The sequence below is a fragment of the Lethenteron reissneri genome, chromosome 31 (assembly GCF_015708825.2).
Source record: "Lethenteron reissneri isolate LAM-NWPU_2019-01 chromosome 31, ASM1570882v1, whole genome shotgun sequence".
NCBI lineage: Eukaryota > Metazoa > Chordata > Hyperoartia > Petromyzontiformes > Petromyzontidae > Lethenteron > Lethenteron reissneri.
Genome location: NC_083809.1, coordinates 2,682,514 through 2,709,173, shown reverse-complemented (window position 1 = coordinate 2,709,173; position 26,660 = coordinate 2,682,514). Strand labels below are relative to the sequence as shown.

At 52.7% G+C, this 26,660-nt stretch overlaps 1 protein-coding gene across 2 annotated transcripts; it reads right to left on the bottom strand.

Annotated features, from left to right (window-relative positions):
• Nucleotides 1–641: 641 nt before the first annotated feature.
• On the bottom strand, nucleotides 642–26,109 carry LOC133349664 (neurexophilin-2-like). Of its 2 annotated transcripts, none has more exons than XM_061563291.1 (2): nucleotides 24,014–26,109; nucleotides 642–3,475 (listed from the first exon to the last, which is right to left on the bottom strand). In XM_061563291.1, exons 1-2 carry the CDS (start codon nucleotides 24,260–24,262, stop codon nucleotides 2,645–2,647), a joined length of 1,080 nt encoding a protein of 359 aa, XP_061419275.1. In that variant the 5' UTR covers nucleotides 24,263–26,109; the 3' UTR covers nucleotides 642–2,644. The 2 variants fall into 2 exon arrangements, with proteins under 2 accessions (XP_061419275.1, XP_061419277.1); XM_061563293.1 differs by lacking the exon at nucleotides 24,014–26,109 and adding an exon at nucleotides 21,126–21,208.
• Nucleotides 26,110–26,660: the final 551 nt, after the last annotated feature.

Below are 26,660 nucleotides of genomic sequence, written 5' to 3'. Positions count from 1 at the left end.
GCACACACACACGTACGCACACACACGCTCACACGCACACTCACACAAATGCGCACACACACACACACGCGCGCGCACGCCAAAGCTTTTCGTTGCATTTGTCATCATTCCTAAGTAGTGCCCCATTTTAGTACTGGCAGATGGAAGGATGCGATGGCGAGGCGGCGGCGGCGGCAGCGGTGGTGGTGGTGGTGGCGGTGGTGGTGGTGGTGGTGGGGGCTGCGGTGGTGGTGGTGGCTGCGGCGGTGGCGGTGGTGGTTGTGGTGGTGGGGGCTGCGGTGGTGGTGGTGGCGGTGGTGGTGGTGGTGGTGGCGGTGGTGGTGGTGGTAGTGGGGGTGGTGGTGGTAGTGGGGGCTGCGGTGGTGGTGGTGGCGGCGGTTGTGGTGGTGGTGGTGGCGGCGGTGGTGGTGGTGGCAGCGGTGGTGGTGGGGGTGGTGGCGGTGGCGGTGGTGGTGGCGGTGGTGGTGGTGGTGGCGGTGGTGGCGGTGGTGGTGGCGGTGGTGGTGGCGGTGGTGGTGGTGGCGGTGGCGGTGGTGGTGGCGGTGGTGGTGGTGGTGGTGGTGGCGGTGGTGGTGGTGGTGGCGGTGGTGGTGGTGGTGGTGGTGGCGGTGGTGGTGGCGGTGGCGGTGGCGGTGGTGGTGGCGGTGGCGGTGGTGGTGGCGGTGGTGGTGGTGGTGGTGGTGGCGGTGGTGGTGGTGGTGGGGGCTGCGTCGACGACATTGCTCGTGATGAACACGTCGGGTCTTGATTATTACTTCCACCGTATTCTCTCGATTATGAGACACGTCGGAGAGTTAGACGCACCCCAAGCGTTGTGACCGGTGTCAATTGAGTTTATACAAATATGGTCTCGTACACACACACACGCGCACGCGCGCGCTCCTACCGGATTAAAAGACGCACCCCCAACTTTGCTTTAAAATACATGGGGTGTGTGGGGGGGGGGCGGGGGGCGATGTTCGTCGTATAATCTGGAGAATACGGTAATTCTCAGTTCCGTGTTTATTCTTTTGCTCGCCGCTTTCCCTAGTCTGGAACGTGAAGGGAAGGTTTCAATCACGTTCGCCCGTTGCGCGTGCATTGCCCTTGTGCGTGCCGATTGGATCGTCGCACGTGCCAAACGTCGTGTCCGCTCTGGCTCCAACGACGGGTGTAACCCGTGGATACATCGCCTCTGTCCGTCCTTCCCGTTTGTCCGTCCGTCCGTCCGTAAGCGGTGGGCCACCACGCAAGGCTCGTTTAGATAATTCACTGTTAATGAACGTTGAGCGTAAAGTTTCGTGGCTATTAGAGGACCCACCCTTTGTTGAAGACCCCCCCCCCCCACCACATTCATCGACAGGCGACGTCGTCTCGTTGTGCGGCAAGTAGGATAACGTTTGCGTACCTGCGAGCACAAACGCACGCTGTTGGGTAAACGTTACGGAATCCACGCGTATGCATGGTTTTTGTTTCTTTTTGTTTGTTTCTTGTTTGTGCCGCTTTGCCGGCGTTGCGAAGTTGAGCGCTGTGGTTTTGACTCTTGTAGTATAGAGGGCACGCGCTTCGTCTTGCCGCCGTGATTTTTACGTCTCGTGGATACTCACTGACCCCTGCGTTGACAATTGATGACACGAATCGAAGGTCCCCTTACCCTAACGATATTTTGTTGCTTACTTATCATAGTAAGTGCATCATCATCATCCTCATAATCAACAACAACAAACTCGCCACGCATGCCAGGGAATTGAAACCGCGTGTCCACCCGCAACGCTCGTGTCGTCTCCCACCACGACGAGACGGACATCCCCGTCTCTGGCAGTCCTCGTCTCTCCATCCCCCTAGCCGCGTCCTCTCACGGCCTCGCTCCCACATCCACCGCTTCGCTTGCCTCGACTCCTTAGCGCAGAGGTTTCTCTCGTGCGACACGCAGTCCGTGGGCTCATTGAACGCGGCACATTCACCAGGGCAGCCGACCTCTTCCATTGCGTGCCAAGCTCGGTTACATGCAGGACATGATCATAGTCGCAATAATAATAATGATTTACAGTCAATTTGCCAATCCACTGCTGGATGACGGCCTCCCCGCGAGCCGTGACAGACGTGTCATTCATGCGGGTTGTGGGACCACACTTTGGTCAACGCGGGCTGGAGGAGAAATGGGAGCGCCCATAGAGACCCCTGCAGACATCACCGCTCTCGTCACTCCGATGCAAGCGCGCAAAGCGACTGCTCCGCTCCGCTCCCCACCCTTACATTAATTTACCGTTGCAATTAAAACCTTAATTTAGTAACGATTATCAGGGTTTCATTTCCGCGTCCGTGACCTGACAAAAGATTTCCGCACCCCGGGCGCACCACATCCAGTATACTCTCTCGCCACGGTACACTCTCTCTCTCGTCGTGGCTGTGAGCACTCCCTAGTCACGTGCCGCCTACTCCAGTGTATCTGGAGAGAGGGGGTAGGGGGAGGGGTGTGGGATATTCAGGTGAGAAATTGAAAGCCCTGCTAATTACAATGACTTAATTAATCATTGAGTTAATTAATTCACGACTCAATTCGTCCACCGTCCGCCCGCCCGCGGTGTCGTCCACTGAGCTACAACCCCCCTTTGCCTCTCGCTCGCTCGCTCGCTCTTCCTCCCTCTCCCTGTTCCCGGCGAGTTCACCCGGAGGGGTGGTACGGCGTCTCGTTGTGGTAGTTGTAGTCCGGGCACACCTTCTGCACGAGCCTGTAGTCCGCGCTGGCGAACGCGATGTAGATGCAGATGATCTTGAAGGGGCGCGAGCAGAGCCACGACACGTGACTCTGCGTCTGCTCCTGGTAGCAGATCTTGGACGGGTCGTGACTGCAGAGCGACGTCTTCTTGGCGTGCTCCACCTTCTCGTACTCCACGCGGCAATTGAATGCCGTGGATGCCGAGGTCGAGGAGGCGGTCGTGGTGGATGACGGCGGCGGGGCGAGATTCTTCACGTCGGACGCGTTGTTTGGCGACGGTGACTCGAAGGTCACGGCCGTGCCCGGTGGCACGAGCACCACGGACACGTTGCCCTGACCCGTGGAATTCTGCCTGAAGAAGACGCTGAACGTCCCGTTGCCGTGGTCCACCACTTTGCCCGTGATGAGCAGGTTCAGCTTCACCGTCTTGATGTTCGAGTGGAAGTCCCCCCAGCCGAACATCTTCTTCACTTTGCCCGTCTTCACCGCAGGCCTCCGCTTGCTCCGAGGTCGTGGTCGGCCCGCGGCAGGCACGGAACCCCCCCACCTAAGCGCCTCCTGGAGCCACGACGGTGCCGGTTCCAGCGCAGGCGGACGTCGCTCCACCGGCCGGCAGTGAGCGGTGGTGGTGGTGGTGGTGGCGGTGGACAGCTGTGGTTGCTCGGCTCTCCCGGCCGCGTCGGCCAAGACGAGACCTTTGCCGGCTTCGAAGGGCGACGCGATGAGTGGGACTCGGGGTGGCTCGATGCGTCCCAGGTCCCTGCTGGCGCATCTCACCTGCGCGAGCGCACACGGCAGATGCGGAAACACGCGTTAAGAGAGATGCAGGCATCGCCGCCGTCGTCATGATGATGATCGTGTCAACCTTTCGCGCGGCGGCGCCACACAGTAACTCGCTCGCTCTCGTAGAGATGGAGACTCGGAGGCATGAAGAGGAACCACGGGACTATAGGGAAGGCAACAGCCAGGCAGCGAGCCATTGCCAAATTTCCCTCCAAGCTCTGCGGTCCTCGATGTGTAAAGGCGCTATCAAAAGTTCTGGATGAAAGTCTCCTTAAGGCTTGAGAACAATGAATGGATATTTACACGTGGCAGGCTAACGGAGCGCCGGGAGTAAACCCACGAGTGAGTGATGAGGGTACGCTGCCGCGTTACTGTATCATTCCACGTACGGTATCACTGTCCCGCTTAGCACCGCAACTCAAGAAAGTAGTTCGTCGTCGACCGCTCGTTATAACGATGCACGTTCCGTGTTCTAGCGGTGCGCGTTCCGCGTTATGATGCACGTTCCGCGGAAAGTGTTGACAAATGGAAAAACCGCGTTCTAGCGAAAACGCGTTGTGCGAACACTCGTTAAGCGAGGACTTACCTACGTGGGATACGTTTGTACGCAAGCTGCACAAGTGAAAATAATAACAATACACCACATTCGTCATTTGACACCGCGCTGAAAGTCAGAGCCCTTTGACAATCCACTGCTAGATGTAAGGTCTCCCCAGGCCTTGAATGTTTGTTGAGGCACACTTCACCATGCTGGGCGAAGTATTGGGGGCAGTATCGGTTCAGATATCGCTCGCCACTGATGTTAGCCGTGAGCGGCTATCGTATTCGGATCGTCACGCTCATCGCCAACCGCTGCGCCAACTCCACGACCAGCAGCTCGTTGCGACATAAAACAGCTACAGTATAGGGCAACGGTTCGGGAGAGGACCCTTTTTCAGAGCAAAGAAGGGCACTATATCTCGAAACGTCGATGTTTGTTTTTGTTATACGACGATGCCCGTGACCAATGCGGTAAGTGGCTTTCTTACATCTTGCGCAGCTGACTAAGTAATTTTACTGACCGAGTTTTTTTGGGTAAATATGCAAGTAGGCTGACGTTTCACGCAACGGCCCTTCCCCAGGGCAGGAAGGGCAGAGTGAGGGACTGAAACAAACTGCGGGCCTCCTAACCCCCCCCCCCCCCCCCGTAAATAATTGCTTTCGTTAGTTCACCTCGGCTTACGTTGGCTCTTAAACACATTTTTACACAGAACAAACAAATACACCCACGGGAATTAATGAAGATGAAAGCTCAATGAATTCCCACGAATATGGGAAGCTGCGTAATGGGGGAGGGAGTGGGGGTGGGTATGGTGCAGTGCCCATTGACGTCTTCCGTGAGCCCCGGGTAAACAAGGCAACGGTCTTTCACCAACGACGTCGCAACAACAACAACAACAACGACGACAACAACAACAAGCCGGGCAGCCCAGTCTGCGAAGGGAGCCTCCGCTTCAGTGAGTGCAGCGGTTCTCAGAGTGCGGTCCCCGGCACACATCCACGTGGCTGTGTCTCACACTTAAGCGCTTGTGTTGCGCCCGAAACGTCGTGATTTAATTTAGTTGTTTTTCATTTTTTTAATTAGATTTTTTTTACCTACGTGACTTTACCGAAAAAAAAACAAATCGTATAAGCACACGCAATTAGTTGTAAAGAAGCGAGTTTGCAATCTACTGTGTCGTGGCATTAGTGGGGATGACCTGGTGCCTGCCGTTGGAGTGTGGAGTTCACAGAGCTGGGTCAGAGCCATCGAGATTGATGAGTGTCTCCTCAATACCCATTTGAGCCATTACATTTTGACCGATTTTAGTGCGCTAATGGTCACGGTAATGCCGATTGTGATGTTGATGTTGACGATGCTGATGATGATAATTGGTTCTTTACCCTTCTATCTGGCAATAAAACTGACACCTTTTTACAAGGAGTCATGTTTGCATAGACCGCAATACCTGCAGTCATAATACAAACAAAAGAACATAACTCTGATAATGTGCACTGTCCTTGAAGTTGATTGGTCCACACCCGAGACAGCTTTCCTTAGAGCCTAGTCTCATATGGGTTGGACCAGATGACGCCAAAAGGCGCACAACTCAAGGACAATGCACCATCAGAGTATGAGAGCTCGGGGTAAGCATCTACACTATGGGAACCTCATTTGCCAGCAAAAATATGATAATTGGTTCTTTACCCTTCTATCTGGCAAGGAAAGCTGTCTCGGGTGTGGACCAATTAACTTCAAGGACAGTGCACATTATCAGAGTTATGTTCTTTTGTTTGTATTATGACTGCAGGTATTGCGGTCTATGCAAACATGACTCCTTGTAAAAAGGTGTCAGTTTTGTTGCCAGATAGAAGGGTAAAGAACCAATTATCATATTTTTGCTGGCAAATGAGGTTCCCATAGTGATGCTGATGATGTTGATGATTATGATGCTGCTGATTATATGCTAATGGTGATGCTGATGATGATGATTTTGCTGATGATGATGTTGATGATGATGATGTTGAGGATGCTGCTTATGATGATGCTGATGATGTTGATGCTGCTGATGATGATGTTGACGATGATGACGGCGATGTTGGTACCGCCGCCGCTACGCGCGTCAGACAACAATGAATACGCGTCACAGTCACGCGGTGCAAATTCACGGACGTAGGAGTAAGATCAACGACACCCAGATAATGATGATGGCCGATGGTCAAGCATACTGACGGAGTGCCTGCCACTGAATGGAGCCCGTCTGAAAATTCCCTCTCCGAGGCTATGGAACAATAACATCGTCTCGTGCGCAGGCGCGAGCTGGACTGTCCCATGGCATTCTCGTGAGAGATTTCATCGCTTTGAGGGGCCTGACCTGACCATGGTCGATGGGTGGATAGGTCTCGAGTATCTAATTGCTCCATGGCACAGTTTGTACCGCATTGAAACGCAATTGCGAATGTCGCCCTGTGTGCGCGCCGTCTCGTCGGATCTAGGAAGCTAAGCAGAAGCAGTTTCGACCCTGGCTAGGACTAATTGGATGTGTGACCATCAGCACCGCCACCACCGCCACCACCACCCAGCGCTTGCGAGATGCCACCGTGCGGCTGCGAGGTGAGAGGCCCGCAGGAGATCGCAGCTCCGAGCGTGGCGGGGTTCTCTCCGGGCCCTCTAACGGGTTCCTCCAAAGCGAAAAAGCGAAATTCAGAACTCGTAGAGAGTTTCGATTTAAAGCTTTCGTGACTGCAGGAATTCATCTTCTTGGTTCTTTCGGTAAAGTCACGTAGAAGGGAAGTAATAAAATAATAAAAAAAAAATAATAATTATTTATTATATTTTTTTCTTATGTTTTATTTTTATTATTTTATTACTTCCCTTCTACGTGACTTTATCGTAGAGAGTTGGCCCTGAAGAAGCTTCCGGCACAGCGGAGCGAAACGTTGGACATCGCGCCGAACAACACGCGGCCGTCATAACCTTCACACGGAAACTGTTTAGCATCGTCTCCGAGTGTCAGAAAGAACACCCGCCACGCGTTACACACAGAGAGGGGGGGGGGGGGTGACACTCGACACTGACATCTGCTGGCCACAACCTCTTGCAGCCATCGACGCCCACGACACACCTGGTCAGGCCTTGTCCACCCGCTCCCACTCGACATCTGTGAAGAAGAGCTTCATAGCTCATCGGATTCCTCCAGGACGCAATGCAGTTCCCCGAGTTTCTGGGTGGTCACCAGTCCGAGTTGCGGAACTAGCCAGGCAACGTTCGACCCCCTGCTTAGCTTGCAAGGTCTCACGATATCGTGCGCGTTCAATCACAATGTGACGACCGTAGGCGAGACCAAGAACTGGGGGGGAGGGGGGGGAGTATTGTGACGTGGGAGACACGTGTGTGCGTGTGGACCACGTGTGTGCGTGTGTGCGGAGCACGTGTGTGTTAGTGCAGCGGTTAGCGCGCTGCGCTACGCTACGAACTTGGCGACCCGAGTTGGATTCCCGCTCATGGCCAGCATCAGGTGACGATTATCGTAACCGGTGCTGGGCCTCCCCTAAGTCGACTCGGCCTCGAATTAGTAGTACCTGGTGCGGTGTGTAGGCATCGCCACTGGGAAGACAAAGGCGGGCGGGGGTGGTGCTGGACACCCACCCCCTCGTGAGGTGCTACTCGCTAACAGCACTTGCCCCATCAGTCTGTTCAGGCTATGGGGTGGGGAACTTTTGTCTTTGTGAAGCCTGTGGCGCTCCCCCCGCGTGCCACGTGTGGTGTTCTCCGGGCCCTGCCCGTCTCCCGACATCTCGCGTGCGATCCAACAACACCGAGTTTCATTCCACTCCAATGCTCGCTGGGGTTTCTCCTGGTTAAGAGTTGGGCTTGATTGCGTTTGGACGTCGATTGCCTCCTACAAATGTCTACTGCCGATTAGGCCGGAACGCGCTCGATCTCATCAGATCTCGGAACGCTTCTCGGCGTGGTGACGCAGGTCAGACAACTCCATGTGAGGGACACGGCGTTGGAGGAAGGTCATCATCCCGCAGCGGATTGACAAAGGCGCTGCACTCTACACTATTATTAACTAAAACGTGCGTTTAAAATATTGTTGACTTTACATTGTCTGCACACAACTGTGGGTATGTATCATTTGAGTACGTGATGCGGTGTGTAAACATTGTCTCTCGGGAGACAAAGGCGGCCGGGCGTGGCGCTGGCCTAACCACTCCCTCGTGCGCTGTTTCGGCCTTCAAAGACGCTCGCTAACAACACTTGCCCCGACAGTCCAGTAAAGGCTATGCGGGGGATCTTTGTCTTTGTTTAAAAAAAAAATCACCGACTGACCCCTCACCTGGTTGGGAGTGAAACCCGACTCTGGCATGGACACGGACGCAATCCCGGTCGCAAGACAAACACACGAGACGGTCATTCGTATTGACACATCCCTGTCAGCGCACAAATCTATGAAACATCTTATTTTAAAAACCCTGTTTTATTGTTAAAACCCAGTGTTAACAACATGCGTCTGGAGACACTCGTTGCAGGAGGGTCCTGCCCTGGCACGTTTGGCCAATTGCAATCGTGCGTTTTGTGGGCAAGGAGACATTTCGCAGTGCACCGGATTAGAACCCGCGCATACGAAGCGTTTACCCCTCAGAGCCCCACACAGATGGATTCAATACACATAGTCCAGCGAGTGGGTCCTCTCTGTCTGTCTGTCTGTCTGTGAACCACACATCGCGGCCCGTGCAACACAATCCCTACAACACCTGCTAGTATGCACTGGTGGTCACCCATCCAGGTAGTGACCATGCTCAGCCCTGCTTAGCTTCCGAGATGTGCAGGAGGTCTGTCGCATTGAGGATGATGTGATCGTACGCCTACTGCTGATGGTCGTACACGTGGCGTGCCATACGTAACCACGGTTAAACAAACTTCCGTGCTCCGAACCAGGAGAACACAAGTTTAATTCCCGGACACGGCTGAACGTCAGCAGCGAGCAATATTTGAACTGGTCTCCTGTGAGCTTACTTCCCCAACCCGGGCTGACCAGAGAGGTGAAGTATGGTTCACAAAAAATGGGCATGACTATAACAATCAGCGCGAGGCAGGCATCGGTTTTGGCGGTGGACTGACGCAGGGAGGTACAAAACAAAACGTAAACAAAGGGGAACATATTATTGGTTCTTTCGGTAAAGTCACGTAGAAGGGAAATAATATAATAATACAAATAAAACAATACAATTCTCACGACGTTTCACAATAAATTTCTTACGACGTTTCACGAAACGTCGTGAGAATTTTATTGTTTTATTTTTATTATTTTATGATTTCCCTTCTACGTGACTTTACCAAAAGAACAAAGAATATGAATCCCTGCAGTCACGAAAGCTTTACATCGAAAAAGGGGAACATGTTTTTGACGAAAATCGCATACCAAATCAGAATTTGTTCGAGACAAAACAACGAAAAGCCAGCAAATGAATCCGGCGTGCACATTCGAAGATCGTCTGAGAGAGATCAAACGCTCAACACATCGGTCAATAACACCGCTTCAAAATTAACATATATCCAGACGACGCTTCGGGCAATTGCCCTTCATCATAGCACATCAATAGTGAGGCGAGAGAGAGAAAGAGAGAGGATATGTAAGTGATGGAGACTGCTCTTTACACCGTGGGATCTGATAAGAATTAAATCGTTTCAACGTATTCAGACGACGAGTTCGAGAGATCACGACGCGAACGTGCGACAGAGACGCCAGATCTGTTGCGAGTTGGTGAAGAGGCCCGGATGAAGGGGACACGTCCCATGGCTTGTGTTGGTTTCCCCGCATCGCTGTTCCCGGATTGACAGCCACGTGTGCACGCGAAGCCGTCGCGTAACGCGTGACCACATGGCGCGCTGTCGCTCTAGCGCGGTTTTTCTCTTCGGCGAGGGAACAACGTTCACCAAACTCGGAACGCGCCCGTTGTTCTAACGCGGAACGCGTCCGTTATAACGCGGTTTCTGAGCGGTCGACGACGAACTACTTTCTTGAGCTGCACAGCCGAACTGAACTATAGAATGCGCGGAATGATACGGCACGTGGCGACGTGCCCTCATCTGAGTTCGTTGTTCCGCCATGGGACGACCGCAGGTTGATTTTTTACAGTGGAACTGGAGATTTAGTGGCTCAGTAATGCCTCGCTTAACGCGTTTAACGCGACATTCTTAGGCGACGCATCTTCCGCGTTAAACGAGGAATTCGTGGAGTAATAATATAATAATATAACTCACTTGCCTTGTGTGCCTTCAGAGTCGGGATGTGGGAAATAGCTACACCTCAACTTTTACAGGGAGTTGATTTGCCGAATATTATATATAACGCTATAATCTCAAGGGGTGAGATTCGGGTCCCTCTTGTCCGTTCCACCCCTCCCCCCCCTCTACTCCACCCACCCCCCTCTTCCTAGTCCGGTGCCGGTCCCTCCCGGGTGTGTAGATCTCAGCACCGCGTGGGGCGGCGGTGCGGTGGTCAGCGCACCTGCGCTACGAACCCGGCGACGCGACGAATTCGATTCCCGCTCACGACCACCAACAACGGCCAACCCCGAAATAATATCTCAAGCGGTGCTGAGCCCTCTCGCTCCGAAGTCGATGCGTCCTTAAGCGGGTAACTCTGTGCGGCGTGTACACATCACGCCCCCCCCCCCGCCGCCCCCCTCCATGGTGTACCGTGACAGCCCTATTAATAGGCGTCGTCTTCACAGCACTTGACTCAATGCCCAGTCTCGGTGGCTTTGCGACGCAAGGTGCGGCCGTGGTCTTCACCATCGTCGTCTGTTCGGCGAACGCATCGAGGCGCGCCGTGACTTTGCCGTGACCTCGCACCTCGTGCGAGTTTCTCGCCCTGCGCGCTCCGAACGAGGCGCGGGAGCTGAAAGGAAACTTCCCGCACCGAAACCGCCCCCAGACACAGCCGCACACAGACAAAGGTCCCCCGTAAAGCCTCGAGCGGACTTGAAATAGACTTTTGGGGCAAGTGCCGCGAACAGCCGACACCGGTACACGCGCACGAGAGGGGGAGGGGGGGTGGTCAACATCACAGCACGCCCGGCCGCCTTTGTCTCCCCGATACCGACGTTTACACACACCGAACCAAGTACTCGTTTAAGGTCGAGTTGACGTAGGGGAGGGCCAGAAACGACCGGTTCAGATATTCGTCACCGACGTTGATCGTGAACGGCGAATCGAACCCGGGCGGCGTGGAGTTCGTAGCGCAGCGCGCTAACCACGACGCCACCGCTCCTCACACACAGTCACACACTCACACAGTCACACACACACACAGCTACTCACACAGCCACTCACTCACATAGCCACTCACTCACACAGTCACTCCTCACACAGCCACTCACACACAGTTACACACACACAGCCACTCACTCACACAGCTACTCACACAGCCACTCACCCACACAGCCACTCCACACACAGTCACTCACACACAGTCACTCACACACAGTCACTCACACACTGTCACTCACACAAAGTCACTCACACAGAGACACACACACAGTCACTCACACACAGTCACTCCACACACAGTCACTCAGACACAGTCACTCCACACACACAGTCACTCACACACAGTCACTCACACACAGCCACTCCACACACAGTCACTCACACACAGTCACTCCTCACACAGCCACTCACACACAGTCACTCACACACAGTCATTCACACACTGTCACTCACACAAAGTCACTCACACAGAGACACACACACAGTCACTCACACACAGTCACTCCACACACAGTCACTCAGACACAGTCACTCCACACACACAGTCACTCACACACAGTCACTCACACACAGCCACTCCACACACAGTCACTCACACAAAGACACACACACAGTCACTCACACACAGTCACTCCACACACAGTCACTCCTCACACAGTCACTCCACACACACAGTCACTCCACACACAGTATCTCACACACAGTCACTCACACAGTCACTCACTCACACAGCTACTCACACAGCCACTCACACAGCCACTCACTCACACAGCCACTCCACACACAGTCACTCCTCACACAGCCACTCACACACAGTCACTCCACACACACAGTCACTCCACACACAGTCACACACACAGTCACTCACACACAGTCACTCCTCACACAGCCACTCACACACAGTCACTCACACAAAGTCACTCACACAGAGACACACACACAGTCACTCACACACAGTCACTCCACACACAGTCACTCAGACACAGTCACTCCACACACACAGTCACTCACACACAGTCACTCACACACAGCCACTCCACACACAGTCACTCACACAAAGACACACACACAGTCACTCACACACAGTCACTCCACACACAGTCACTCCTCACACAGTTATTCACACACAGTCACTCCACACACACAGTCACTCCACACACAGTATCTCACACACAGTCACTCACACAGTCACTCACTCACACAGCTACTCACACAGCCACTCACACAGCCACTCACTCACACAGCCACTCCACACACAGTCACTCCTCACACAGCCACTCACACACAGTCACTCCACACACACAGTCACTCCACACACAGTCACTCACACACAGTCACACACACAGTCACTCACACACAGTCACTCACACACAGTCACACACACAGTCACTCACACACAGTTACTCCACACACAGTCACTCCTCACACAGGAGTGACTGTGATGGTGAGCGGGCCCTGGTAAAACTACGTGGCCGGGAGTCAGAGCCTTTCCCTGTACACCTTGGGGTGCGACAGGGATGTCCTCTGGCTTCCACATTATTTAACATCTATTTTGACCGCGTAGTTCGTGAAGCCTTCAATAGATGTACCGGGGGAATTTTCATTTGGTACAGATATAATGGGAGGCTGATCGACGCCCGGGTGCGATCAAGGGATGGCTCTCTATTTGTCAACCACGTTATGTATGCCGATGATTTGATAATAGCTGCTCATTCAGAAGAGAAATTGGAGACGTTGCTGCCTAGACTGGAGCGTGCCACTAAGAGGTGGGGCCTTACCATCAGCCCCACCAAAACTAAGCACCTGCCTGGGTATTTTGTACCATCGGACACTCCACCCCCACAACTCCCAATCGGTGATGGGACTGTAGTGAAGAGAGTGGAGAGTTTCCCATACCTGGGCAGTGTGCTTATGACCGGCTCCAGTTTAACAGCAGAGGTCTCACTCCAAATCAGTCGAGCGGCAATATCTTTTCATCGGTTGCGTAACGCTGTGTGTAAGCTACCTGGTCTGTCGCTCCGCACGAAGCTTCAGGTCTTCTCGGCCACAGTCATTCCCTCCCTTCTCTACGCTTGCGAAACGTGGACCCCCCTAATGGAGCATCTTCGCCGGTTGGAAACATTTAGGCTGGCCTGCCTACGATCCATCCTGGGTTTAACCAGGCTGGATTGTGTGAGGAGCTCACAAATCCTTGAAAGATCTGGGCAAAGTCCCATCGGTGAGCTCCTTCGGCAGGCAAGGCTGCGTTGGCTGGGTCATATAGCCCGCATGCCCAGCCACCGCATGCCTAAACAGCTTTTGTTCGGCCGGATCGAAGGGGCTAAACGGGCGCGGCACGGGGGAGAAGAGATGGAGTGATGTGGTACAGGAGGACGTGGAGCTGAGTGGACTTGCCGATGACTGGTACCAGCGGTGTCAAGATCGGCCTTTGTGGAGGAGGCTCGTGAAGGACGCTACTGGGCAGTTGGAGGCAGTCGCCCTCCAACAACAACGGAGGACGGAGGAGCGACGCTCACAACAACGAGCGGAGCGCCGGGTGGCTAAAGCGTAGCAAGTTGGTACAGTAGGGGGCACAGGTGGTGCATCAGCCAGTCATCTCGGTCATCTCGGTCAGTCGACCCGTGGCACCTGGGTCTGCCCCGTGACCTCCTGCCAGCGGCCGTTCGACACTTCACGTGGCCTCAAGGTGCACATGGCCTGGCACAAGCGTCGTGGTGGCGTCACCGCCACTTAGTGGCGAATGGCGGCTGTTGCTGTTGTTGTCGTCTCAGTCAGTCAACCCGTGGCACCTGCTGGGTCTGCACCGTGACCTCCTGCCAGCGGGCGTTCGACACTCCACGTGGCCTCAAGGTGCACATAGCCTGGCACAAGCGTCGTGGTGGCGTCACCGCCACTTAGTGGCGAATGGCGGTTGTTGTTGTTGTATGTGTGCTCGTCTTTATTGACACACGGCGTAGGCCTCGTGAGAGTTCGTCTTATCTTCCGGAGTGTCTTACGACCGGAGTGAAGACGCCCGGAGGGGCGTTCGCTCGCCGTCGAGCCGAGGCGCTGCGGGCGGTCCGGGCTGACGGGTTCCGGTGCCGCACGTGCGAGCGCGTGCGGCACCCGGCAGCGTTATTTATAGCCACGTGATAGGGGGGCCCTCGAGACGCGTGTGGGGGCGGGGGAGGGGGAGGCGGGGGGAGACTTGGGGAGACGGGGAGGGGAGGCGGGGGAGGAGACGAGGGGGGGAGGTGGGGGGGAGGCGCGGGGAGACGGGGGGAGGCGGGGGGGAGGCAAAGGGGTGAGGCGGGGGAGGAGGCGGGGGGGGGAGACGGGGGGGGGGGAGACGGGGGGGAGACCGGGGGGAGACCGGGGGGGAGACGGGGGAGGCGGGGGGAGACGGGGGGAAGACGGGGGGAGACAGGGGGGGGGGGAGACGGGGGGGGAGGCGAGTCGGTGCGGGGAGAGTTTGCCAGGAAGATGTCTCATTAGACTTTCGCTTGCCGTGTTCGAGATGCCGACGGAGAGAGAGATATATTAATTATAGATGCGGAGAAGATACGTTGATGGCAATGGGCGGGTCGGGTGTGCTGCGTGTGTCTCCGTCTTTGTGGGGCGAGCGATGGTGGAGCGGTTACAGCGCGCGCTGCTAACAACAGTGGCGCTCATCTATCCCACTGGGGAGACAAAGGCTGCCGTGGGTGGTGCTGGCCACCCACCCCCTCGTGTGCCGTGCCGGCCTATATTGGTGCTTGCTAACAGCACTTGCCGCAAAAAGTCTGTCAATAGGCTATGCGGGGGATATTTGTGTTTGTTAAATATAAATTAAATCACCACGAGATATTTTTCATATTTGCCTTCCAGCGCCGTTGCGATCTCTTTGGGCTCTCTCTCTCTCTCGCCGTGTAGAAACCACACAGCGTATTAAGGTGGCTATCCATTATGTGTGTCCAGAATGCTGTGTGTAGATTGGCATGTGTGTGTGTAGTCATCAGCCGTTGTCTGTTCACGCTGGATGATGGCCTCTCCCCACGCCTTCGCCATCCGTCAGGGTCCTGCGATGCCAACAGAATCCAGCTCACCACTCCTGGTGAGTGGTGAGCGGTGAGCGGTGAGGGGTGACCGGACCTCACCGCTCACCACTCACCACTCCTGGTGAATGGTGAGCCGTGAGTGGTGAGCGCTGAATGGTGAGCGGTGAATGGTGAGCGGTGACCCGACCTCACCGCTCACCACTCACCACTCCTGGTGAATGGTGAGCGGTGAATGGTGAGCGGTGACCCGACCTCACCGCTCACCACTCACCAGGAGTGGTGAGTGATGAGCGGTGAATGGTGAGCGGTAACACGACCTCACCGCTCACCACTCACCACTCCTGGTGAGCGGTGAGCCGACCTCACCGCTCCCTTTCCGCTTTGCTCGTTCGCTTTGGACGCATTCCCCTCCTTTCACCTCCATTCCGTCGCCAGTCTTGGCCTTCGGCTGTCATCCCACCTAGGCAGGCGTCCTGCCCGCGCCCATTGCTCCGTCAATTGTCAACGCTACGTCTCTGTGAGTGCTCCCACAAACATAGATCAAACGACAAGACAATGATCCCCCACGTGTAGCCTGTAACACACTGTAGGTGGTCAGCATCATCCCCGGCCGCGTTTGTCTCCTGAGTAGCGATGTTTACACAGCGCATCAGGTACCCATTTAAGGCTGAGTCGAGCTAGGAGAAGCCCAGGGCCGGTTCAAAAATCATCCGCTATTTTTTGGTCTAACTCGGGTCGCCGGCTACGTAGTGCGGAGCGCTAACCGCTAACCGCTACACTACCGCTTCCCACTCTTATCATACACACATGTATGTAGAGTTCAGTAGGCCGTTATGTGGGTGGGATGCTGTGCAGCTGCTTGTGCACTGCACTATGCAGATAACTCGATGTATACATCAATTCAGTAATCGTAAATTATTAAATACATGTTTGCGATGCTAAATGTTGATGCTGTTCAACACGTACTGGCGGGATCTGCCGTTAGTAAAGGTGCAGCCCCTGCACACTTCTTGGGCACTCCACTGCCGGCGGACGGGCCTCCACTCGAGCCATTCAAGAGGGCATTTGGCCTACTCTTCCACGGTAGCCAGACGTCTTTTAAAGAGGGCGGGGTGGGTTGACAAAGGTGGGTAAGTAATTATGAACTTGGCATTTTATTGTATTATTATTGTTGTTGTTGCCACACACGTGACCTTGCCCATCGATTCTAGATTTGAAGCTTACGTGACTGCAAGGATTAATATTCTTAGGTTTTTTTCGGTAAAGTCACGTAAGTAAAAAAATATAATTAAAATCGATACAGCAATCGTTCTGTGACGGTTCCACCTGAAGACGGAAGCTTGTGTTGCCTCCGAAACGTCGTGATTTTTATTTTTTATTGTATTTTTTATTTTACTTTTATTTATTTTAATTTTAATTTTTTACCTACGTGACTTTACCGAAAAAACCTAAGAATACTTGCCCATCGACTTTGGCGAAACCATTTCTACTGCTGGGTGAGCAACAGTGGCGGAGAGTGGGGGTGGGGGGAGTGGGGGGAGCGGGGTGGAAATTTTAGAAATTGCCGCGCCCGGAGATCGAATAGCACGGGCGACCTCTGGGTTCCACGTCCAGTGCGCTACTCACCGTCAACACTGCCATTGTGGGCAGCTTCACCCCCCATCCTCCTCCCTTTGGTGAAGTACGGGTTAACCACGTCCCTCGCCAGCTTACAAAACAACAACAACAACAACAACCCACAAATCGCCGTAATATGCAAAACAATTGCTCGCTAAGCACTCTTGAAATAAATAAATAAGCTCCAAAAATTAATCATTCCTTCTATCTCCGAGCTCTTACGCAACAAAGACAAAGGCGTCCCGTGTAGGCGTGTCGACCGCTGGGGCAAGTGTCGCTTGCGCTGACGAGGCGCCTCTCAGAAGGCCGTGTGCTCAGCATCTCGCGCGGTCCCCCATGTCTCCCAAGTGCTGGTGTTTACGCTGAGTCGATCTAAATGAGTCCCAGGACACGTTCTCGAAGCGCCAGATATCCATGTGTTTAGCCGTGGTCGGGAATCGAACTCAGGTGGTTTGTAGCGCAGTGCGCTAACAACTGTGGAGCCCTGACGCCCCGGGCAATGCCCATTGCAGCAACGAGATGGATTTGTCGAATTAAGGTCATTTAATGTCAACAATAGATTGACCCCTCCCCCCCCCCCATGGTCAATCTACTGCTGGACGAAGGCCTCCTCAGGTCGTCGCCACCTCTCACGCGGCCCTGCGATATGGCAATGCACCTCGCACCTGCGCACGGACTGATTTCATCGCTCCATCTCCCCGAAGTGTGTCCTCTCTACGAACGCGTTCCATTCGTTGGCTGCCGCTCATTCGTTAGTCTTGACCATCGGTAGTCGTCCCTTCCTGCGACCTATCCTGTCCAAGGCCACTTGTACGCACAGTGAGAGCGATGTCCATAACTGCGTGTGTACACTATGAGACATCTCATTTACCAGTGGCAAAATATAGTAGTAGGTTTTTACCCTTTCAACTGGTACAAAAACTGACACATTTATACAAGGCATCATGTTTGCAATAACCACAACACAAGTAGTCAAATTGCAAACAAAAAGAAACAACTCTGATGATGATAATGATATGCACTGTCCATCATCATCAGAGTTGTTTCTTTTTGTTTGAATGTTGACTACTTGTGTTGTGGTTATTGCAAACATGATGCCTTGTATAAAAGTGTCAGTTTTTGTACCAGTTGAAAGGGTAAAAACCTACTACTATGTGTGAGTACACTCTTATCCACGTGTCCCTATTGCTGTCTCTCAGTGTAATGCGCCACGGTGGCTATGAGATGTTAACTACCTCGCCTGGTATACAGGAGGTCGTGGATTCGATCCCGACCCTGACGCCTGCTGTATATGTGGAGTTTGTGGTGTCTCTCTGCCCGTGGTCGCGTGGGTTTTTCTCCTGGTCCTTCCACATTTAGAAACACGCGTTCATGGTATTTGGCTGCTATTCATTTCCACGTGATAAGCCACTTCGTTGAGCTATCATTTGTGGCCAGGTCGCTTCTGAAAAAGAACTACATGGCTCAGAGTGCCTTAGCTGGTCAAATAAAAAAAATAGTTGTATAGTTGAGTAATTCCAAGCATGCATGTCTCAATGCCTACACATGCAGTGCGGGTTGCACCGAGGGTTGTTCGCCATGATGTCCGACGTTTCGTCCCACGTGCTGGCTGGGAGCTTCTTCGCGAACCGGGTGCTTCTTTCGTGAACCGAATCGACTCTCCCAAAGAAGCTTTCCCAGCACGTGGAGCGAAACGTCGGACAACACGTGGTGCAACCCGAAAGCGCATTGGAGAACTGTACAGCAGCACAGGTGCGATACGCTACAAAGTACTGTACGGAGCTCTGCAGTCCATGGGCCAGAGCAGCAATTGATACAACCGATTTGTTTACATGGTCAATACGAGTTAATTACTTTATAACCGCATTCATTTAAATGGTTATCGCAAGCGATTCACTCGCTGCTCTTGGCCGCAGCAAGCAATTACATTCGCTCACGTTCTGGCAACTCAGGGGTGGAACGGACGAGTGAGATATCGGCTCTGGACCGCTGGGCGAACTGGTGCTTGGTGGAGACTCTACGCGTCCAGGAGTCTGTGAGGAAGTGCTTCATAGCTCATCGAATTCCACCACCCCCCCCCCCCCGCCGTGGAGAGATGTTAGCTCCTTCGCCTGGTATACAGGAGGTCGTGGGTTCGATTTCGACCCTGACGCTTGCTGTATATTTAGAGTTTGCGTGTCTCTTTCTCTCTCATCATCATCATAGTGGCTATGAGATGTTAACTACCTCGCCTGGTATACAGGAGGTCGTTCGACCCCGACCCTGACGCTTACTTTATATTTGGAGTCTGTGTGTGTCTCTCTCTCTCATCATCATCACAATGGCTATGAGATGTTAACTCCCTCGCCTGGTATACAGGAGGTCGTGGGTTCGATTTCGACCCTGACGCCTGCTGCTGTATATTTGGAGTTTGCGTGTCTCTCTCTCTGATCTCATCATCACCACAGTGGCTATGAGATGTTAACTCCCTCGCCTGGTATACAGGAGGTCGTGGGTTCGATTTCGACCCTGACACTTGCTGTATATTTGGAGTTTGCGTGTCTCTCTCTCATCATCATCATCACAGTGGCTATGAGATGTTAACTCCCTCGCCTGGTATACAGGAGGTCGTGGGTTCGATTTCGACCCTGACACTTGCTGTATATTTGGAGTTTGCGTTGGTCTCTCTCATCATCATCATCACAGTGGCTATGCGATGTTAACTCCCTCGCCTGGTATACAGGAGGTCGTGGGTTCGATTTCGACCCTGACGCCTGCTGTATATTTGGAGTTTGCGTGTCTCTCTCTCTCATCTCATTATCAACACAGTGGCTATGAGATGTTAACTCCCTCACCAGGTATACAGGAGGGTGTGGGTTCGACCCCGACCCTGACGCTTGCTGTATATTTCGAGTCTGCGTGTCTCTCCTTGTGGTCGCGTGGATTTTTTTCCGGGTCCTCTGGTTTTTACCCTCCACATGTAGAATCAACATCACGCGATTAGAGTATTTGGCGACTGATATACATTTCCACGTGATAAGCCACTTCGTTGAGCCATAATTTGTGGCCAGGTCGCTTTTGAAGAATACCTCAGTGGACCTTACCTGGTAAAATAAAATAATAATAAATAGTTTTAAAGGTTCTGATTTTAAGAATGAGGAAAAGTTCCCCCAAACGCCCCCTCTCCTCCGTCTCCCCGTCCCCTCTACCCCATCATCACTTTGCTTTTTAAATCCTTTATATTAAGTTCACTTGCTTGCTTGCTTGCGCACTTACGACCGTGCAAATCTTTCGGTCGTTTTTTAACCCACTTCCCGTGATCCAATGGAGCTGACATTTTGCACACAGACTCGTTGTTCGTGACAATTTATTTTCGTGAAATTTTTTTTCCAAAATTTTCCACTTTTTAGGAAAAAAAACATTTCATATTTAATTTAAAATACCAATGTGATAAAAAAGAAACTCTTACTCAAGAAAAACTGAAATGAATAATAAAATAAAACCGATGCCACGCATATAAAGGATTTATAGTGAAAAACTTTGTTTTTACGGTTAAATTTCGATTTAAAGCTTTCGTGACTGCAGGGATTCATCTTCTTGGTTCTTTCGGTAAAGTCACGTGGAAGGGAAGTAATAAAATAATAAGTAGACAGACTCTGTCTACTTGGCAGACCTGTTCTCCACCTGAAGACGGCTGCTTGCGTTGTGGCCGAAACGTCGTGAGAATTATTTTATTATGTTTTATTTTTATTATTTTATTACTTCCCTTCTACGTGACTTTACCGAAAGAACCAAGAAGAGGTTTGTTTTTACGGGTTAATTTTTTCCTCCTTCATCTTCCCCCCGCTCCCCTTATACAACTCTCACGCTCCCGCTCGCATGCCCCAGCAGCTCGCTGGGGCAGTGAGTCTCATGTCTTTCCCCCTCCTCCTCGAAACCCAGGAGCGCAGAGTTTGGGGGCTTTTGTACATGGAGCTTCTGTGCACCCCCCCACCCCCACATCGAGATTTGTTGCGCTGTGTACCGCGCTCCTGTTGACATACAATTTTACAAACACCACAATAAAATGACTGAATAAAAAAAGCATTGAACAAAAAAAATAAGCCGAAGCTTAAGTAGCCGGGATTTCCCGGTAACGTACAGCCTCTACACCAATATCCGCTGAGTACGTGAAGATGCACTACATCTCACAGCCATCACCCACCACATCTTCATCTGATCGCCCTCTCACCTCACTGCACTCTGCACCAGCTCGCTCCTTTTCTCTCATCCACCACGCGCGTCTGTCTGGTGCCGACTTCTCTCCCATCTCACCACGCGTCTCTGCCGCTAACACCCCCGTCCTGCCTATCTCTTATGTACAGGGCGGTCCCAATGTCTTGTGACTCCCCCCCCCCCCCCCCCCCCATTAATTTACTCCCGAATTTTTTAGTTTACTTTGGCAATTAATTTTCGTTTTAAATAACCCTTACTTTAAAGGAAAAATATTATTGCGTTTTAGATCATTAAATGAGGGTCACAAGACATCTGGACCACGATGTGCATCTCTTCTTTCACATCGCGCTCCGTGTGATCGTGTCTCTTGGTCTGTACACGCCTCGATCATCTCCGCGACGAGTTTATGAATTGAAATGGAAGTGGGATGGGGGAGGGGCAGCAACACCCCTCCCCCCTCTCTCGTGTCGCCACATTCCTCTCTCATCTCTATCTCCTCTCATCTCACTACGTCTCTCTTTTTGCCCACGTTTCTCTCATCTCGCTACATCGCTCGCTCGCTCTCTGTCTCTCTTGTCTGTATCTCCTCTGTCATCTCCACTTCGAGCTCGTAAATGGACAGCCTCCTCCTCTCGCCCCCCTTACTCCCCCAAAATCATTTCTGTTTCGGGTTCCCATGAGCGCGCACCGCTACTCTACGCGTCTATGTGTGTGTGTCTGTGTGTGTCTGTGTGTGTGTCTGTGTGTGTGTCTGTGTGTGTCTGTGTGTCTGTGTGTGTCTGTGTGTGTGTCTGTGTGTGTGTGTCTGTGTGTGTCTGTGTTTGTGTGTGTGTTTGTGTGTGTCTGTGTGTGTCTGTGTGTCTGTGTGTCTGTGTGTGTCTGTGTCTGTGTGTGTGTCTGTGTGTGTGTTTGTGTGTGTGTCTGTGTGTTTGTGTGTGTGTCTGTGTGTGTCTGTGTCTGTGTGTCTGTGAGTGTATGTGTTTGTGTGTCTGTGTGTGTATCTGTGTGTGGGGAGCGGTCACGTCGCGGTTAGCGCACTGCACTACGAACCCGCGATCCGAGTTCGATCCCCGCTCACGGCCACCGACACCAGCGACGATCATTTGAACTGGTCCTGGGCCTCCCCCTAGGTCGACTCAGCCTCAAATGAGTAACTGGTGCTGGTGTCTCCTTCCCGCCGTTCCACTTCCAATTCAATTAATAAACTCATCGCGGTTGCTGGCCACCCACCCACCCCCTCGTGTGCCGTGCCGGCCTTCATAGGTGCTCGCAAATAGCACTTGCCCCAGCAGTCTGTGAAGCCTACACGGGGGATCTTTGTCGTGTGTATGAGTGGTGAGCGCACTGCGCGACGAACCTGGCGACCCGAGTTCGATTCGCGGCCACCACGGCCCACCACGACTGTGTGTGTGTCTGTGTGTTTGTGTGTCTGTGTGTGTGTTTGTGTGTCTGTGTTTGTGGGTCTGTGTGTGTCTGTGTGTGTGTGTGTTTGTGTGTCTGTGTGTGTGTCTTTGTGTATGTGTGTCTGTGTGTCTGTGTGTGTCTGTGTGTTTGTGTGTCTGTGTGTGTGTGTCTGTGTGTCTGTGTGTTTGTGTGTGTGTGTGTTTGTGTATCTGTGTATCTGTGTGTCTGTGTGTTTATATGTCTGTGTGTGTGTGTCTGTGTGTGTCTGTGTGTGTGTGTGTTTGTGTGTCTGTGTGTCGGTGTGTGTCTGTGTGTTTGTGTGTCTGTGTGTGTGTCTGTGTGTCTGTGTGTTTGTGTGTGTGTGTCTGTGTGTCTGTGTGTCTGTGTGTTTATATGTCTGTGTGTTTGTGTGTCTGTGTGTTTGTGTATCTGTGTGTCTGTGTGTCTGTGTGTTTATATGTCTGTGTCTGTGTGTGTGTGTTTGTGTGTCTGTGTGTGTGTGTCTGTGTGTGTGTGTGTTTGTGTGTCTGTGTGTGTGTGTCTGTGTGTGTGTGTCTGTGTCTGTGTGTTTGTGTGTCTGTGTGTTTGTGTGTTTGTGTGTGTGTGTCTGTGTGTTTGTGTGTCTGTGTCTGTGTGTTTGTGTGTCTGTGTATTTGTGTGTCTGTGTGTGTGTGTCTGGGTGTATGTGTGTCTGTGTCTGTGTGTTTGTGTGTCTGTGTGTCTGTGTGTGTGTGTGTTTGTGTGTCTGTGTGTGTGTCTGTGTGTATGTGTGTCTGTGTTTGTGTGTCTGTGTGTTTGTGTGTCTGTGTGTCTGTGTGTTTGTGTGTTTGTGTATCTGTGTGTCTGTGTGTGTGTCTGTGTGTGTGTGTCTGTGTCTGTGTGTTTGTTTGTCTGTGTGTTTGTGTGTCTGTGTGTTTGTGTGTCTGTGTGTCTGTGTGTCTGTGTGTCTGTGTGTCTGTGTGTGTGTCTGTGTCTGTGTGTTTGTGTGTCTGTGTGTTTGTGTATCTGTGTGTCTGTGTGTCTGTGTGTGTGTCTGTGTGTCTGTGTGTTTGTGTGTGTGTGTGTCTGTGTGTGTGTGTCCTTGTCTGTGTGTCTGTGTGTTTATATGTCTGTGTCTGTGTGTTTATATGTCTGTGTGTCTGTGTGTGTGTCTGTGTGTCTGTGTGTCTGTGTGTTTGTGTGTTTGTGTGTCTGTGTGTCTGTGTGTTTATATGTCTGTGTCTGTGTGTGTGTCTGTGTGTTTATATGTCTGTGTCTGTGTGTGTCTGTGTGTTTGTGTGTCTGTGTGTCTGTGTGTGTGTCTGTGTGTGTCTGTGTGTTTATATGTCTGTGTGTCTGTGTGTTTATATGTCTGTGTGTCTGTGTGTCTGTGTGTGGGCAGCGGTCGCATCGCGGTTCGCCCACTCCACTACGAACCCCGTGCTCCGAGTTCGAGCCCCGCTCACAGCCACCGACGACGGCACCGCTGCCACTGCGGCGTGTTCGCTTCGCGCGACTCACCAGGCAGAAGGCGCGACACACCAGGACGAGGCTTCTCCACCTGAGCCTCTGGTCGCGCATGGTGCTGGCGCCGCGTGGAGTCGTGGCGAGAGACCCCCTCTCCCCACCCCCCCCCCACCCCCCACTGTGGGGCCAGAGGGCCGGCAGGGTCGAGGGCCCCTTCCTCCGGGGTTGACGTTCGCGCTGGGATGGTGTGGACTGCGCTGATTTTACTTCATGGCGAGTTGCGGCGCCCTCCCGATGAGCCATGCGGCACCCATCGCCACAGGGCGGTCTGGCACCGCTACAACGCCCTCGGCTCCTCTGCCCACCGTGCAAGGCGCCTCGGGCACTGCAGCTGTGCGTGCCTCTGTCTCTCTGCCCGGTGTCTCTCTACGGGTGTCTCTCTACACAGTGTCTCTCTACACAGTGTCTCTCTAGCCAGTGTCTCTCTAGCCAGTGTCTCTCTACCCGTGTCTCACTAGCAGTGTCTCACTACCCGGTGTTTCTCTACCCGGTGTCTCTCTCCCTAGTGTCTCTCTACACAGTGTCTCTCTACCGGTGTCTCTCTACACAGTGTCTCTCTAGCCGGTGTCTCTCTACCCGGTGTCTCTCTACCCGGTGTCTCTCTACCCAGTGTCTCTCTACACAGTGTCTCTCTACCAGTGTCTCACTACCCAGTGTCTCACTACCCAGTGTCTCTCTAGCCAGTGTCTCACTACCCAGTGTCTCTCTACTCGGTGTCTCTTATCTAGATGGCTGTCCTTGTATCTGCTAAAAGCTTTTTGTTCTTAATTCTGTCGGTCCATGTCCGTGTCCTTTGTAATCGTCCACCTGTTTTCCTATTTTTATTGATCGATGTATGTCCTTGTTTCCGTGTCCCTGTATCTGTCAATCTCTTTGTTTTTGGAGATTGACAGATGTATATGTCCTTGTGTGTATCTATCGTTTAGGCCGATATCTGTGTGCATTGGTATCTGTCTGTCCTTGCGTCTGTCTGTCTATCTTCGTGTTCCTCGAACTGTCTGTCTCTGTGTATCGGTATCTGTCTCTTCATCTATCTACCCATCTGTCTGTCCATGCGTCTATTGATCTACACTGGCTTAGAGTTGTGTTCTAGCTGCCAATCTCCCCTAGGCATTGCCCGCGACAAACAACAAAACGTCAGATGTGTCTCAATGTCTGCCGAGTTGTCTAACTCCTCGTGGCCCCCCGCGCCTCTGCCAGACGGTCCCCCCCCCTCCTGCAACGGCACCGTCAGAGCGAGCCGGCTCTCTGCGTAATGCGACTCGCACGGCTGAAGCCCTCGCGTCACAATTGTAGCCAGAGCCAAACATCACCCCGAACGATCACCACGGACCACCAACTCCACCATCTCCACCACCCCCACGATATGGTCACCAATTCACCTCTGGTGTATCAACAGCGATGAGGCATCAGCAAGCTGGATAGTCAACTCTTTTGCTTACCATCATCGGTTTTCGTTCAATTTGAATAGCAGTAACCTGAAACACTGCGCATGCCTATCGACTCCGATTGCTCCAGTCACTTGTTGTAAGTTATAACTGCTGCTGGTATTATTACTCTGACTGCTGCTGCTGCTAATAATGATGATGACTGTTGATATTATCATTTATGCTGCCGCCGCTGCTGATGATAATTATTACTGCTGCATTATCATTTCTGCTGCCACTGATGATGATGATGATGCAAATAGTATTAGTAATTATTTTGAGATTAATGACGACGACGATGCTGATGATGACGATGATTGAGACACGGAAGGCAGTGATATTGAGACGCGGCTGTCTCGCAAAACAAACCCAACAACAAGAACCACTAACAAAATTGTCGTGAGTGGCGGAGCCGAAGAATTAAAAAAAAAGAAACCCTCTAAACGAACATTTCGAAGAAAAAAAAAATGAACGCACTAAGTCAGACCTTAAAAAATAAATGAGCCAAATAGCTGAAGCGACCAGAGAAAGAGAGAGAAAGAGAGAGACAGAGAGAGAGAGAGACAGAGAGAGAGAGGCGGGAGCAGGCGCTGCTTAGCGCCAAGTGCGGCAGCCGAGTTGACACGGAGCGCTCCTGCGCCGCGAGTATTGAGTGGCCGCGTGTTCGCGCCTCGAGTGAGTATATGAACGCTTCCCAAAGGCTCAAAGAGCGAACAACCGCTCCACACACCCCCCCCCCCCCCCACACACACAGAGGTACAGCCTACAGCCGTGACGTCAGCACTCTGCGAGCCCGTTACCCACAGCACTCCCTCCCGTCTCATCTCCACAATCCTGCGCACGCACACAGGGCGCATGCAGAGAGTACACAGAGCCCACGCAGTGCGTACAGAGGGCAGGCAGAGCGCGCACGAAGCGCACACAGAGAGCACACGAAGCCCACACGAAGCGCACACGAAGCGCGCATGAAGCGCACACGAAGCGCACATGAAGCGCACACAGAGAGCACACAATGCACGCGAAGCGCACACAGAGAGCACACAATGCACGCGAAGCGCACACAGAGAGCACACAATGCACCCGAAGCGCACACGAAGACCACACAATGCACAAGAAGCGCACACGAAGACCACACAATGCACGCGAAGCGAGCGTACAAAGAGCGCACACAGCGCACACGAAGCGCACACCGAGCGCGTGCACACGACACGCGC

Excerpts from the sequence above, each read along its gene's own strand:
- LOC133349664 (XM_061563291.1), bottom strand. The coding sequence starts at position 24,262 with ATGGCTCATCGGGAGGGCGCCGCAACTCGCCATGAAGTAAAATCAGCG. Across the intron at positions 3,476-24,013 it reads TGTGTCGCGCCTTCTGCCTG|GTGAGATGCGCCAGCAGGGA; the intron begins GTGAGTCGCGCG and ends GCGCTCGCGCAG.